The sequence below is a fragment of the Pocillopora damicornis genome, chromosome 13 (genome assembly GCF_964200805.1).
Source record: "Pocillopora damicornis chromosome 13, jaPocDami1.2, whole genome shotgun sequence".
In the NCBI taxonomy this organism is placed as follows: domain Eukaryota; kingdom Metazoa; phylum Cnidaria; class Anthozoa; order Scleractinia; family Pocilloporidae; genus Pocillopora; species Pocillopora damicornis.
The window spans coordinates 17,906,202-17,921,878 of record NC_142682.1 but is presented as its reverse complement, the minus strand read 5'-3'; the positions used below and the strand labels follow the sequence as shown (position 1 = coordinate 17,921,878).

The following is a 15,677-nucleotide window of genomic DNA, read 5'->3' as shown; positions in this document are numbered from 1 at the left end:
AACTTGACTCTTCTGAAAGAACACAAGAAGGGAAACCAGGTTATTTGACACAGGTTAAGTCAAGCAACATGGCACCATATCAAACAAGACAAGACCAGGTCATACTGTGGCCTTTGCAGCACTACCACAGGTACGCTAGGCAAACCTATTTCTCATTTTTTCTTTCACTGTCACACGCATTTCTTTTCAGTAAGCGCCCTATTTCCCTCGACAAACGATGGAAGATGCGAAATCTAAAAGTAGTCTTTACAAACCATAATCCATAATCCAGAAAACATATTCCTTAGTGTCCCTCGTGACGTCTTTTTGAAAGTATGGTGGATCCTTCCCAAAACATACATGAATTCGTAAGATATGGATATGTTTTAGTCTCAGCCACAGGTTCCACTCCCATAGGCCTCCCATTCCCAAGCAAAGAAGGACGTAATAAAGACAAAAAGACTGAGAAAAATTTCGACGAACTAATATCCCTCGCGATAAGCCTGCAATAGGTAATTATGCCACCCTCGTCCCTAGGAAGGCACACCGGCTCGTTTCTTTACATGGTGTCATGATGAGAGGTCCCGGCAAAAAAGTCCACTTCAAATTATCGACAAAGAGATCTTTATAATTTTGCTATTTATTGAAACATTCCTGTGAATATAATAAAACTGGTATATTCTGTGATTTAAAAAATGCTATTAGTTAAAATGATAAGTATTTTCATTCAGTATTTACATGTTCTCTTACGAATAACTTTTCTTTTCTTTAATCCATACTTTATAGCGCTCACGAAATTCAATTTAGTAACCCAATCTATAACGTGGAATATTTCGCGAATTGCTTCAAATAAATATCCAGAAGCGACCTAGAAAGCAGGTCGTTATCCCATAGGGATGTGAAGGACTAGTAAATAAAGACGTAATTCCTAGACTGATAATTTCAATTAAATGTCACTGATGCATGACGGGAGAAAATTAACCATTCAGTGGTGGTGGAGAACATATTTGGGCCAATAACAACGGAGAAAAAAACAAGTTAAGAAAGCGTGGGATATGAGCGTGACCGGTTTGTAATAGTGCCACGAGTGTTTTACACCAATCAAAGCATGTAAAAGCAACCCATAGAAATTCCTTTTAACCTCGACACTCAGTTGTGTCTGTCTGTATGAACGTTCATTTCCCACTGTCAATCCAGTCTAAGGCCAGGTTGGTTGAGTGCACGTTGAAGTTAAAAAAAAAAAAAATATATATAAAATTCTAGTCTAAGGTTTGGCTAAAAATAGTCTAAACTGAGAAGTTTAGATAACGATAACATGATTAACGCAATGAGATGTTCCCGTCTGGTACCCAGGCTTTCATTCCACTTTGCGTTTTGAAAAACAAAATAATTGACCAAATGAAATAACCCGTCTCAGTAATACTACTTACAAAGAATATACATGTATAAAAAATCATTACGATCTTTTAGTCCAAAAGAAAAAATTACAAATTTCACCTTTCAGAGTATTTTCGAACGATTTTGTCCGTTTACGATAGGAAAAAATTCGCCCCCCCTCCCCTGCTTTTCTACCGAGACTTCTTATTTTGTGGAATAATAACCACGTTAAAAATTAATCAAATAGCCATGTTAAAGAAAAACATTTGAGAAGGGTACCATCAAAAATAGACCTAGGTTGCATTTTTGTCAATTTGTACTAAATACTATCACCTATCGAACACAAACTGTGTAAAATGAATTAAAGTTTCCTTCATGTGCAATCTCCTTGACAGCAGTTCTCTGAACTGTTATCACCCGTCAGATAACAGTAACCTGGTGTCCAATATATTTACTGATGCTCCATTTCATCAGCTTCACTCTCTATCCAATGTGAAGTTGGGAGAAATCGGCGATGGAGAATCGATTACTTTTCGTTCTTGATCTTACACTAATGTAGCTTCCGAGTCGTCATTCGCTCTCCATTCAAGCAGGTCTTCCTCGTATATGGACAACTCTGAGAGTTGATTTTTCCGATGGTAACCTGGACTTATCAGATAAGGTATCGTCGACATATTAACCTGGGATCTAGCTGTCCTCAAATTCATATTTGACAACGACGGCGGAGGTAGATCAATTTTCGACATAGATGTAGAGATATACCCTTTGCTGGCGAGATTGGGAGACAACCGTGAAGTGTGATTCACAGAATAACTTCCAGCAGTACCTGAATTACTAATTATTCCCAATTCACTGGTGTTCAAATACTTAACAGTAGGAATTTTCAAGTTCGATGGGCGAGCGCTAAACGAAAATGATCGATAATTGCGCACAGGACTAAACGGAGAGGAACTCCCCTCGTGGTCGCTGTTGAGACTTTCTGAACTCTGTTCCGCGGAACGATTCACAAACATCCGGGGACTTGGTCCTCGAACGCGATTCCCGTCCAGACTCTCGCAAGAATTCCCAATTCTCCGCTGATGCCAGTAAGGCTCAATGTTATCTCCGTTGTCTTCCGAGTTCGCGTACGAACTCACCGACGATGGCTTCGTGGAAGAGTCGCTTCTAGTGTCACTATCCGAATATTGAAACGCCGGCACAGAACGGTTGTTTTCCCCCCGGGGAGATAACCTTCCCGCACGGGGACCGTTAGCTAGTGGACTATGTTGTCGTCGTGTCTCCGAGGACCCATGATAAGACCTTGCGGTGGGGCTCGGGGGTGTTTTTCTATACGGCGATATCACCGGGGAGGGAGGTCCGCTGTAGGACCCCCTATCGACCGAGTCTCTATCATGAAAACTTTCCGAACTGACTGTACTTCCCTTTCTTCCAACACTAAGGTTAACACTTGTTCGGTAGCGGTGAGGACTAAGCCGTTCTGTTTGGGAGTAGCTGGGACCGTTGGCCGTCGAATTTGCGCGATATAAACCTGTTGGAAAAAAAAGGAATATGATCAAAGAGAAAACTTGGAAAGTACATAAATTGAAGAAAGCAGGGTCCGACGAAAGATTTCCGACTTCGATGGGGTTTTCAACCTGTGCCTCCCCTTCGCTCTGACGAATGGCAAACGTTCGAAACGTTATCAACTCAGCTAATAAAACCAAATTTTGTTTTCAATACAGAAAATCAGCTAAAGAAGTCACTGCTATGCCTCACCTTCTCCGGTCCTGTTATCTCCTTCATCTACGAAATAAAATGTGGACTTGGTTAGGCGAGAATCTGAATCACTCATTTAGCAATAACTATATCTACCACGAAAACAGCTAAAACCATTCGCCAACTCAAGTGACGTTGCACCCAAGGTACATGACACAACACTAGTATCGTTATGTACAACACAACTTGGCCTATGCAACATAACAGCTTTGTTAATGTAAGGAAAGGCAGAAAGATCTCAGCAAAGCCGCCCGTGTGCGAGTCAAAGCAGACCTCACCAACAATTAAGCCTCTCTGAATATTCTACAGGCACGATGCGCGAATGACAGAAACGAATGCTTGTGTCACGTACGGTTTATGTTGCAAGAAAAAGAAACTAACCTTATTAGGAACAAGCTAAATTATGATGGCCATTACCGTGGTTGATGTCCACAGCCGATCGACTCCTCTTCAGTGTTTCAAGATTACTTTCCATGTCTTTGAGCTGCATTAACACAAAAAGAGTTTAGTTATTTGATTTGAGAACAAATGGGAAAGATTATGGCGCAATAAATGGACAAACCAAGACACATGGGCGTTTTAAACGCCTGCTCCTCTTGCGGGAAACCAACAAGTGGTTCTTCGTGTGTAAAAGCGAATTCAATCGCGTGTCTGAAGGCCTTATTTGATTAATGGAATAAAAGAAATTCACGTTCCAGAGTAATTGGTCTTTTGGGTGTTCTAAAAACTCTTGTGGCCGCTAGTACCGTTAGTAAGACGCGACAGGAATCGGCGAGAGAAAGACGAAGAAAAAAAAGCACAAAAAGGGATTCACGCATCCATTGTTCTCACCCTCCTCAATGACTTTTGATACGTTAACTTCCTTGTTTTCCTTACGTTCTTGTTTACGCTGCGGTCTTCGGCGAGTTTCTAGGATCGTGCCGGAAAACGTGAAGCAAGGGTAAGCACAGTACAACATCAAAATTACTAAATCACCCCAAAATAGAAGGAGGAATATCAGAACATTCAAGATGCCCTCCATACCTGTGCGGCGGTTGTTATCTGTGACTGAATTTCAATCTCTCTCGCCATAGACTTGATTTCCTCGTCCTGGTTAGGGAAAAACAATTATAGAATACTAAGAATCAGTCAGAGTTCTACGTAGGAACTGCAATCGGGGAAAGTTGGGAGTGACGAAACAAAGTTGAAGGATAAGCGTAACAGCCGTAAGTTCTATGTGGGAAATGTACTCGGAGAAAGTTGGAAGTGACGAAACAAAGTTGGTTGATAGCGTAACAGCACTAAGGAATGTCTCGCAATTGAATTGCAAGTACATGTAGTTTGCATCTTTAAAAACATTCTATCATTTCATTATAATTAAAGGGAGATCAGTAGCTCTGGCACCTATTTTGTTCTTGATAAAAATCAATAATCAATGAGATTTTCACCTATGTAGGCGATGGATTACAGTCATAAAACTCTTTCCGATAGAACATCTCACAACATAAAAAAAAAAAAAAAAATTACCTCGTCCTTTTCTCCGCTAATGATAAACTCGGAAAATTCAAAGGCTGTTCCTACTCTCCGTCTGATTGGTGGAAGGGGGCTCCCTGGTGTATAGGGCGTCTCCGGGGGGTACTCTCCGATTAATTCCTGAAAGAGGTTGTCGGACAATAACTATCAACACGTCAGGGGTATGTAAAATTTGCTTTACAACGTTATAACCTCTGGCATCTGATCACCATTTCTCTTCTCTATCTGCCATAATATCTTCATAGCTTACCGAAAGTAACCCTGGTGTGCGATGGTTTTGCTTTAGTTTGCCTTAAGATTAGTCCAGAAAACTCACGCCATTCTTTCAACCAATCAGATTCTAATCTGAAACTAACCGCACCTTGGTCTCCCGAGTTTTCCCGCGCTTTGCCTGTTTTACATCCACGTTCTCATTGGCCGCTGGTAGTATTTTCCTTTCCTCTCATTTGCCGTCGTGATTATGTTAGTTTTGGTTTTATGACAATCAATTGTAATAAGGTCTACCACAAGAAAATCCTCTAACTGATGACCAGTTCTCACAACATGGTTGCGATATTATGTATGGAAATTGTGAGGAGAAGTTGTATGTTTATCACTTCCTACCGCTTCCTGCACACACAAGGCTTTTAGTTCTTCCGTCCTTTCTTTTAGTTTCTCCAAGAGAGCCTCTTTCCTCGCTGTCAGAGCTGTTAACATCTCGCGCTCAGCGGCTTTGGAAAGCGACGATACATTCTCCCCTGTGAAAATCAGAGAACGCTAAGCATAAATCCAATGGATTGACATATTCAGCACCAAAGCAAAGCTCTTTGCTTCGCAGAACCACTAGGTACCTTAATTTAAGGCGCCCAGCTCTCAGGGAAGGAAAAAAAAATTCAAGGTGCCCAGCCCTTTAGAGTGTCAGAAAAGCAGAGATAGAGAGTCGTCCTGGGGTAAATGGCCTTAGCTCCTATACTAGAGCACAGCATTAGACCCATTAGAATAACACGAACAGTTACATAAATATATCTTAATACCCCCTTGTTGCCGGAATTGTATCTGAAAACATCTCAAAGTTTCAGTTCTTTTCCATCCCCACCCCTCCCCCCCCCAAAAGAGGATATGATTGGAGTGTTATCTTGCAACCAAGGATCCCTCACTAAAACGACCCAATTCACTAACTACGAGGGGAGTTAGGTTAATACTCACCTCCATTCACAATAAGACTTGACACACTGCGTGACTGGTCACTCTTAGTGCTCATACTGTCTGACGTGGAAGAAGGCAAAGAACCCGTTGACTGCGATAACTCACGCGCCATATCTCGAAGAGTTCTCTTCAATGTTATTTTGCCCTGCAAGATTTCAAACAATTGCATGAGCATTCCAATAAGCATTCCCTTATTTATTAATGGTTAGTATAAACGGGTTAAGGTTTTCTAATTGCTTAAAATTTTCAGTTTCGAAAGCACCCGGGACTTCAATGGTTTTTCTTCACTGCGCTCTGTGATTGGTCCCGATAAGTCGCGCCACCTCCTCAACCAATCAGATGTAAAACCCAAAGCCAATTGCGACTTGGACGCGCGCGTTTTCCCGCGCTTCGATCATTTTGCTTGCTTTTAAGCTTGGAGTTTTCATTGGCTCCTTGGGATCTGATTAGACACTACGTTTGATTGGAATCGGAACGCGTTCTATGTAGCAGCTAAGGCTAACCAATCAGAAACCAGAAGACATGTCATCTTCACGCACTCTTCAATCTGGCTGTGTAAATTGGTTTTAACCCTTAGATCCCTTAGGGTGACCAGCATCTTATTTCTCCTTACAGTATCACCCTGAATCACACATTAAGGTTTATGAGAATAAAGGAAATGATCACCAACTTAAGAAGCTCGTCATTGTTAAACAGACTCTCCTTATCAGTACCTCAGGAATTGTGTAGAGAGCAAGGAAAGTGTCGAGGAAAACTTGAAGAAATGCTTACGGTTGGCCTGCCATTCATTAGAATTCCTTCATTCAACAAACTCCATCAAATAAATACTAACCTCGACTTGCTTCTTATCCAGGTAAAACTGGTGTTGACTGATCGCCATGGACCACATTGTCTTGGCTAATGCACCTGTACTTGAAAACCAGGCATGAACCATCATGTTGCCAGCGCCATGTTTGCGGCCGATTGTGTTAACCCTACACACAAACGTATAAATACACAAAGAAATAAATATATACTAAACGAATTAAAGAACATCACGGCAAAATAATAGTATTGATCTACTAACAGTTTTTATATTATTTTTATATCAATTAATATACATAACTTATCACATGTTTTACTGTCACTTCTTAGCTGATTTTTAATTTATACACGTACGTGGTTTAATTTTTCCTTATCTACTTTACCCATTACACCCACATTAAAGTTACATTTTACTTAAGACTGTGCATGCATTTAAGTGAAGAGGAAATTTATTTTCATGAGGGGGTTATATTGATTCAACATACCTAGTTTTACTGTCCTTAAATTCATATCTGGAAGGTGGAAAGTTCAAAAACTCCATAAGAGGACTTATTTTCTGATACAGTACCAAAATACCAGCTTTTTCAACTGTTGGTGGGTCACTTATTGAGACGGTCTTTTTTTTTTTCTCATTTGGTGGTTTAGTTTTAAAAATTTGACACTCTATCAGGTGATGATCTTTAGATCATCACCTGACCACTAGAGCATAGTTTTTATTGTGTAAGAGGATATGGCATATTTAACAGTTCTGAGATTCACTGTTTCACAAAGACAAGAATGAAAGACTCATGATATATCTGGAGAAATTTCTGTTCAGACTATCATCATGCAAATAGAACAGGGAATTCATTATTGAACAAGAATATTAACTAGCAACTTTGTTAAATGTGCAACAAAAATATGTAGTGCTTAAATCATATGCATTGAGAAAGTCAAAAGATTAAATTAAAAATAAAAAATCTTCAAGGAAAATACAATCACTTGAAAATGTATCCAAAGCAACAAAACTAATTCAAAAATTATCGGCTAAACCTGAGTTATATAAATTGTGCTTTGAACAATGGTGTCCTTCCTTCATAATTTCATAGCAAACAGTTTCCTGAAGATGGAATTTTTCACCTTATGAAACTTACCTGTAGGAATCTCTGATCTCAATGGAGAACTTTCTATCTCTGAAGTAAATGTTTTCTATCTGAACCCACATAAAAATCTGAAAATGAAAATATTGGGTTAAAACGCAATAGAAAACAAACTTTGATATTTAAAGCCAGGACATTCAAAAGAGAAAAATTTTATTCTCCAAGAGCAACACACTTTCAAACCCAATAACTCATTCTGAAAGATATTGCTTGCAAATTGCACTCTTGCCTAAAGGTCTTGAAAGATGGAAGGGCCATTTGAAATTGGTGCAAATGGTACACTGTGGTACAAAAGTAAGCATTTATTACGATATGCTTTACCTTTCTTGGCTTAATTTTATCTCCATGATCATAAAGACCAATTCCTTTAGGACTGAGTCCTAACCACCAAGGGATGTTGCTCTTGTCCTGCAAATAGAAAAAAAAGCATACTTAATAAATAGTTTTACAGAATATTGGTTAATACAATGCCTTTGTCAAATGGCTGTTTTCACCAAAGAAGACAAAACAGATTCATCATGAGGAAATGGGAGTAGATAGGAAACCATTTCTGAAAAAACTTTTCTACCCACACTGGATGCAGTAATTATTTTATTTGACACATGAAAGAGAATAAAAACATTTGAATGGCAAGTAATACCAAGAAAACTGTAGGTACTGTAGGATTGATAACCTTTGAAATCTTTAAAATATTTCTCAGATGAAAATACAAGTATATTGTCAAAAAATGTTTGATCATGAGATTTTGTAAAACATTAGGATAATAAATAAAACAATGACATGATGTTTTGACTATGACATGTCAATGTTACCATTTGTGTTTGATAATGGTGTCATGCAGTCACTGAAATGTCACATTTTAAAAGTGTTGTCTCTTTTCCAACAAATATTTCCCATAAAAATCCAACCTTCACTATACCCACCTTAACTTCATAATAATGAACACCATATGTTGGTAAGCTTTGAAAAATAACCAGATACCTGAGGGAAGGAAAAAGGAGTAAGAGTTTAAGCTGCATGTCTACAGCACTGGTTAAGGGCAGAAAGATTTTTTTCCATGATCACACATCTAATACTTAGTGTAACAATGGTTTATGAGAATTTACATGTAGCAGCAGTTCCTGTTTGTCACAAAGTCGTACTTCAGTTTACCAATGTTAAACACGAACCAGTACATATGAAAAAGAACAAAAATTACTGTGTGGACTTAATAAATTTATATTGTTTATTGCAGCTTACCTCACAACAGATTCACCTCTTGTCTGCCCAGCAGATTTCTTGTAATACTCCAACACTCTATCTTCACTGAATAACACACATTGGAATTAACTTAGAGTCATCTTATTTATTCATTTGTAATAGAAAAATAATTAACATGATGCCTTTTAGTATTTGCATGGATTAAAACTCATGCACTCTTTATTGATAACCTCACATCCTAATTTTGCTATGTTAAGAATCAATTTGGCTTACACCAAGGCTTAACCCTCTAACTCCCAAGATCTTGTTAGTAATTCTCCTTACTGTCTGCCATACAGTTCTTGTGATGTTAGTTTAGAGAATTTGGTATTGGATCAACTTATAATCTCTTAATTTATTCTTTTTTCTTTATTCTCATTACTTGTCTTCTTGACATTGCATTGATATTGTAAGGAGAAATTCTGTCTTGGTCACTCATGGGAGTTAAAGAGTTAAGAATTCTGGACCCTTATACCCATGCCTTGAACAATGTCACAACCCTCAAGAAACAGTTTCTCATAACTTGAGGAACAACTCATACATAATTCTTACATCTTCCTAACTTTGTCAGTCTGAAACATTTTCAGCTTGTTCATATATGTATTTGTAGCAAATGGTCAAAAGAAGTCTGTACATTAACCTACCAGAGTGCAATTGAAGGTCGCTCTTTCAGTGTTCTTGTAGGAAGAACTGGTAATTTCCTGAGATCTGCTCTTGCAGCTTCATCACTGAAGGGAGATAAATTGTAATTTAGTAAACATTTTTTTTGAGAGCAATTGCATGTTAACTTGCTCCAGCAAGGAAGAAAAAACAATTCAAGCAGAAAATTTCAAGGTAGAATTTTAAACAGCTTTTATGTCAAACCTGGTGTAGTCCCCATTTGTTGCGTGAAGAGCAAGGGCAGCTAGTTCAAAAACAGTTTCACTATCACACTGAATTGTACCCTGGAAAAAAAAAACATTGTACAGAGAAGAGGTTAGAAAAAAATTCAAATAAATATTTTTTTAGATCTGAATTTATTGTGGTATGTTACTCATGTGAAAGGGAACTACTCAAGACAAGCAGCTGCATGAGTGCTAGGTGTTTTCCCCCTTTCTGTTCTACAAAAAGACTAAGAGTACTACTGAAACAGCTTCAACTGATGATGGTCCACCAAAAATTACACCCCCAGTACTACATCATGTCTCCATAGTGTACATGAAGCAGTAGACATCAGAGAATTCTCCAGATATCACATGGAATTCTGCTGCTGAATTTTGCTGACATGAACCATTTTTGATCCTTAGGCCACCAACAGTGACTAGTGTCTAATTTCTCTTTACAGTATCAACCTTGAATCAAATATACAGGTTATAAGAATAAAGGAATTGATCAACAATGTAAGAAGCTTCTGATTGTCAAATAAAATCTCCTCACAGTACTATGGGAAATATTGTAAAGAGAATATAATTACAGATGTTAGAGTGTAATTCATTTGAAAATCTTTCTGTTACTTTACAGTATTCTTCTGAGACTAAATTTTGTTATGAAAATCCTGAGTGTTCACAACAGTTTGTGCTTTACCTATAATGAGGAAGGGTGAGTCAAGACATTGAGAGAATTAATTGCCTTGTTCAACAAAAGAAAACCATTAACCCAAAGTATACTTTCTTTTTTTTATTAACTACAGCACGAGTGCTTCTTAAGTGTCACTCTTAGAAAGAGTTATTATAATTGTATCTACAATAGTGCTTATCACAAACTTTTTGACAATATAATCTAGCCCAGATCTTTAATTTTTTGTTAGTTGAATACACAATACACTGTAGACAACTTCCTACTCACCCTAAAGATAAGAATGCGTGCTTGAAGGAAAAAGAGCTCTATAGTACTTGTTTCTTTTAAAATCAAAACATTGGGGACAAAAAACCTGAATATAAAAAAAAAATATCAATTGACATTTGTAGCACCACTACAACAAGGAGATGATAGAGAAATGGATATTTTAAGAGAAAAATCTGAAAAACCAGGTCATTCCAGCCAGAACTGGATAACTAAAGCTGAGAGCATTCATGAGTGTCTTGCTGTGTCTCAATGTTACTACATGATATGCTATTTCCTGTTGTATGAACAATGAAACAAAGCATGGAAAAGGACGTGTCCACCCATATCAGCCCTAAAGTGTGGCGAGCCTCAAAGGAAATTCCTCATTCAGACATATAGACATGAATGCTTATCCCCTTCTGATAATATGATAGCAAAAAAAAATCCCCTTAAAATTCAAACTTTCCGGCTTTTTGGTTTAGACTCAAAACAAATTTAGTGTTCACCTTTCTCATCTTGCACTAAGGCCTATTTTTAAACCAAACAATCTCCAATCCCAAAAAGACAGATTCTACAAACGGGGCTCTTTTCATAATTATTTTGAGAAATGACATATGGCTTAGTTTATAGTACATGTATGTCAACTGAAAATGAAATGAAAAAAAGATTATTTTATCATTCACACAAATGCATAAATTTGTTCTCACCTGACACAAAACACTAAAAGAAAAGGGTCTTGATATCTTGGAAGATCATGGTCTAGAACTTTTCTGTCAAGTCTTAACCAGGTCTGGTGACTTCTGTATAGCAAAGAGGAAAGAAAGATCACTTTTTCTTGATTGTTGATACAAAACATTTAAAAAATAGTCAGACCTACAATTTAATATCTATGAAGAAAGAAGGAAAGAGAAGATTAAAAAAGATTACATGTCATGACCTTGAATTTTTTTTTTATTTCCCTTAGGCCCAGTTCAGATGTTGTACTTCTATATGCTGAAAACTTAATTGCAATTATGATTGACCATAGCATGGCAAAGCACGACTCTGATACAGATGCCAGGCAAGAATATCACAAAATTCAGGATTTACTGAGGACATGTAATGATTTAATGTCATAACTTCCTGCAGAAATGCAATCCTGCCAAAATAACATATTACAATTGATTGAATGAGTCATGTTGCACAGCACACATTCCCAACCTTAATTTCTTTATGAAAATTAATTTAAAACTTTGATTCAGATGCCGTGCTTCTGCCATGATTTTGTGGAATTTGATTTCTGGATAAAGTTTGACACGACAGAAGCATGACTCTGAACTGGGTCTAAGTCAAACTTTAATTTACTTTTAATTCTACTTCTGAAAGTATGTACATAGCAAGACTAACAATTAACTGCAAAGTAAAGAAAATTCTACTTCATGAGTGCAGTCGTGCACATCTGCAAGATTCAACAATTTAGTAAGGGGGATGGAATTTAAACTATGATATTAAGTGACACTGTGTTTATTTTCAAAATTGTTGATACATAATATGATTAACACCTTTAAGCCATGTACAGAGGACAACAAAGCATATTCTTTTAAGAGTATTATCACATATGTGTACAGCTAAAAAAATCAACCACTAAATATGCAATAAAAAATTCTAAACACTAACTCTTGCACCTTAATTAACAAACTTGCAAGAGATAATTTTTAAAAAAAATAAAACCTTATAATTCCAAAATGGATTTTTATCGTTGACAATAAATATCAGTAAATAGTTTTGACATCATACAAACACTAATGCAACTAGTTTTCCACTGATTAGGACTTCGCTTGAACTTAATGAGTCAATTGGTTTAATTTAATTTAATATAGACCAGAGAAAATAAATTTGTTAACTCCTTATATTTTATTACCTTCTGTAAAGGCTATTAGGCCACAATTTGATTAACAATAAAACTTATCCAACCTTAAAAAACATTTTATCAATTTTTAAATGCATCAATTCCTGTCACAATACCATGAACATAAATTTTTTATCAGCAAATATCACAGTTGATGAGGCAGAGTTTTAAGTTTGAGTAATACTTAGCGAACTAAACTAGGAATAGTTAGCAACGTAGTAGAGCTCTTTGCCTACAAAACAAAATGTAATTTCCCTACAAATGTCAAATATATTATAAACAAAATTAGCATTCTGTCAACAGCAGAAAAAAACATTAGCATAACACAGAAAGAAATTACCACCAGATGAGTCATGACACATTTCATCTATTGACCTTTTAATGCCCATTTAATTGTAATCTCCAAGTGCCTAATGGTATTAGGTTCACACCTAAGCTGATCATACAGAAATTATACTTGGTGACCTAAAATGTGTTCCAAATCAATTTATGCAAGGAAACGCACAATGACATCAATATGCTTCAAACCATTCTGAACATAATGCCCTGGTTTTGCCTAGGAAATGTGATTACATGTCAGCACTATTTTGGCTATGCCTCAAACCCAGTTCAGATTTTTCAAACCACATTGTCTAATTTCAGTCAAAAGACTCACGACACAGCTGAATGATCAAAATTTATATTTAGGTCTTCTGTTTCCAATGCAGAACTCAACCTGCTTGACAAAATTAAGTTGGAAACAAAATAACCAGTTATTTGCAACATTTGTTGCAAGAATCATTGCTAAATAGGTCCATAATTGGAAAAATTAAACAGTTGAGTTGAATCTGTCTTTAGTGAATCATTTGAAATGTTTAAGGCATAAAAATTCAGTGCCTGTCTGTTTGTAAACAGTTTTATTAAACTACGCACTTCTAGAAATGTTAATTATCAGTTGCACAGATTGTTTGCGTCACAATTATATAATTTACAGCTTAGATAAATGATATCACCACACTTAACCCATCGGTCAAAAGCACGTAGTCGACAATTTAATTAGTATACTAACTTATCGACCGCCGAAAGCCGTTTTTTTTAACGGCAGAAGTTTATAAAAAAAGGAGATGCTGATATAAGAAAGGACGAAATAAAGAAAAACGTTACACCGACGTGAAATGATCTAATTTTGGATGCAATGTTTGGTCAACGACAACGGCCCAGAAATATTGATGTGGAAGTTGCACTTTGTTGGCACATACATAAAAATTTGCGTCAATAAAAGGTTACAATCATCTCTAATATGATTATTTATTTCCCACCAAAAGCACCCTTCCTAAGCCTGGCGACTTCCGAGGCGACAAACAAAAAGCTATTTTTACGCATTTCCTTTTAGGCGAACCATATGTCGACCAATGCAGGAAATTGCTAGGATTGTTGCATACTTCTTGAAAACCGTAAAATTCGCTACGCTTCGGGAAAATAGACACACACGTTCCTCCTTGTTTGCCAATTTGAGAGCTATATCTTATCTCTAATTATAAATAAAAGAGCCGTTGTTGTTTCAGAATGCAAGATTAAAAAATACACAGAGGGCCTCAAGAGAATTTCATCAATCCATTTTAATTAGTATTAGGTAAAATGGGATGAAATGTGACTGCCATCGCAGATTGACAACGTCCAAACTGACACGAAGGAAACAAAAAAACTATACTATGGAGGGGCACGAAATAAATTTTAAGACACTGAAAAAATATTCTGCTAAAGAATGGTAAACTTCATAGAAAGACCGCTTGAGTACTCTAGCTCTGAAGCATATTATTGAAGAGGGTGATGAAGTTATTACATGCCGTAAATTAGCGCGATTAACACATCACCAGGAAAAATGCTTCCTTGATGCACAAGCAGTAAAAGTGAAAAAGAAGAGAACGCTCTAAGCGCTTTTTAGATATTTCATGCGAGAGTTGTAAGTGTTTGAGCACAATCACGTTGCATAATAATGAATACACGATAAAGTTACGAAATATCGATTAAGCTTGTAACTTAAACGTGAACACCGAAGTTTTCATCGGTAAAATAGCTAAAAATTTATTTAACAGTAAAAAAATATTATAAATGAGCACAGTGCTTGGAAATGAAAATGTGTATAAGCTTCAGTGGGATGGTTGCAGCACCGTCACTGAATCTATCAAATCGACATGACAGATGTGTGTTTACATCGTTTTGCACTAGATGTAAATGGTCTTCAGCTGTAAATAAAAAACGTTTAAACCCTTACGATCGCTATACGAATAATACACAATCAACTTACGTCTCATCAGTGTATGAAAGACCAAAATATTCCTTCTCGTGGAGGCCGACTTGCGAGGCCACCAAATCAAGTAAATCACAGGACATCAGCCGGGGCTGAATTGAGAGGTGGAGAAAAATTCACGCGATTAATATTAGCTTCACTGCGATCGATCTGCCGCATTTTATAGTTTTCGTAAAATGCCAAGCGTGTAAAACAATAACTTACCTGAACTAGAAGATCGAGACGTCGCTCATCGAGCATAATAATCTGACATTTTCGCGGCTTACGAGCATCAGTCATTCTAACGAAAGATCTCGCGGCGGCGTTTACCCTTTCTCGAAACTATGGCTACCGCTAGATTCTAGAGTGCGACACATAGCTTCCAAACTATGCCTTTTATCGCGGCCATTCCTTAATCCTCCGATTGAAAGTGGAGCTAACTTTCAGGTGTCCCAAAATAAAGCTTTCCTTTCTTTACATGGCAGTCATGTAGATTGCCCTCCTGTGGGATTCCTGTTTTTGCGATGAATCGCTGAAGGAATGAGTGGAATCTATTGCGCATGACTATTTTTGAGTCTTTTGTCAATCATGCATTGAGGCTCCTTTGAAGTACCGCCTCTTCAATTTTAGGCCCGGAAAAGTTGCGGAAAGTATACTTTTTTCGTTTCAAGAGTGGGTGGATTTTTCATCTCACTATTTCTTGCAATAAGATTGGTAAAGTGTTCAT

General features: G+C 37.1%; 1 protein-coding gene across 2 annotated transcripts; it reads right to left on the bottom strand.

Annotated features, from left to right (window-relative positions):
- Positions 1-601: 601 nt before the first annotated feature.
- LOC113683332 (FERM domain-containing protein 4A) lies at positions 602-15,503 on the bottom strand. Of its 2 annotated transcripts, XM_089191422.1 has the most exons (20): positions 15,176-15,503; positions 14,969-15,063; positions 11,501-11,593; positions 10,815-10,899; positions 9,855-9,934; positions 9,635-9,718; positions 8,991-9,056; positions 8,675-8,732; positions 8,073-8,159; positions 7,746-7,822; positions 7,098-7,124; positions 6,641-6,782; positions 5,809-5,953; positions 5,227-5,360; positions 4,618-4,743; positions 4,135-4,200; positions 3,943-4,020; positions 3,529-3,595; positions 3,112-3,138; positions 602-2,884 (listed from the first exon to the last, which is right to left on the bottom strand). In XM_089191422.1, exons 1-20 carry the CDS (start codon positions 15,248-15,250, stop codon positions 1,902-1,904), a joined length of 2,595 nt encoding a protein of 864 aa, XP_089047548.1. In that variant the 5' UTR covers positions 15,251-15,503; the 3' UTR covers positions 602-1,901. The 2 variants fall into 2 exon arrangements, with proteins under 2 accessions (XP_089047548.1, XP_089047549.1); XM_089191423.1 differs by lacking the exon at positions 7,098-7,124.
- Between the last annotated feature and the right edge of the window lie 174 nt (positions 15,504-15,677).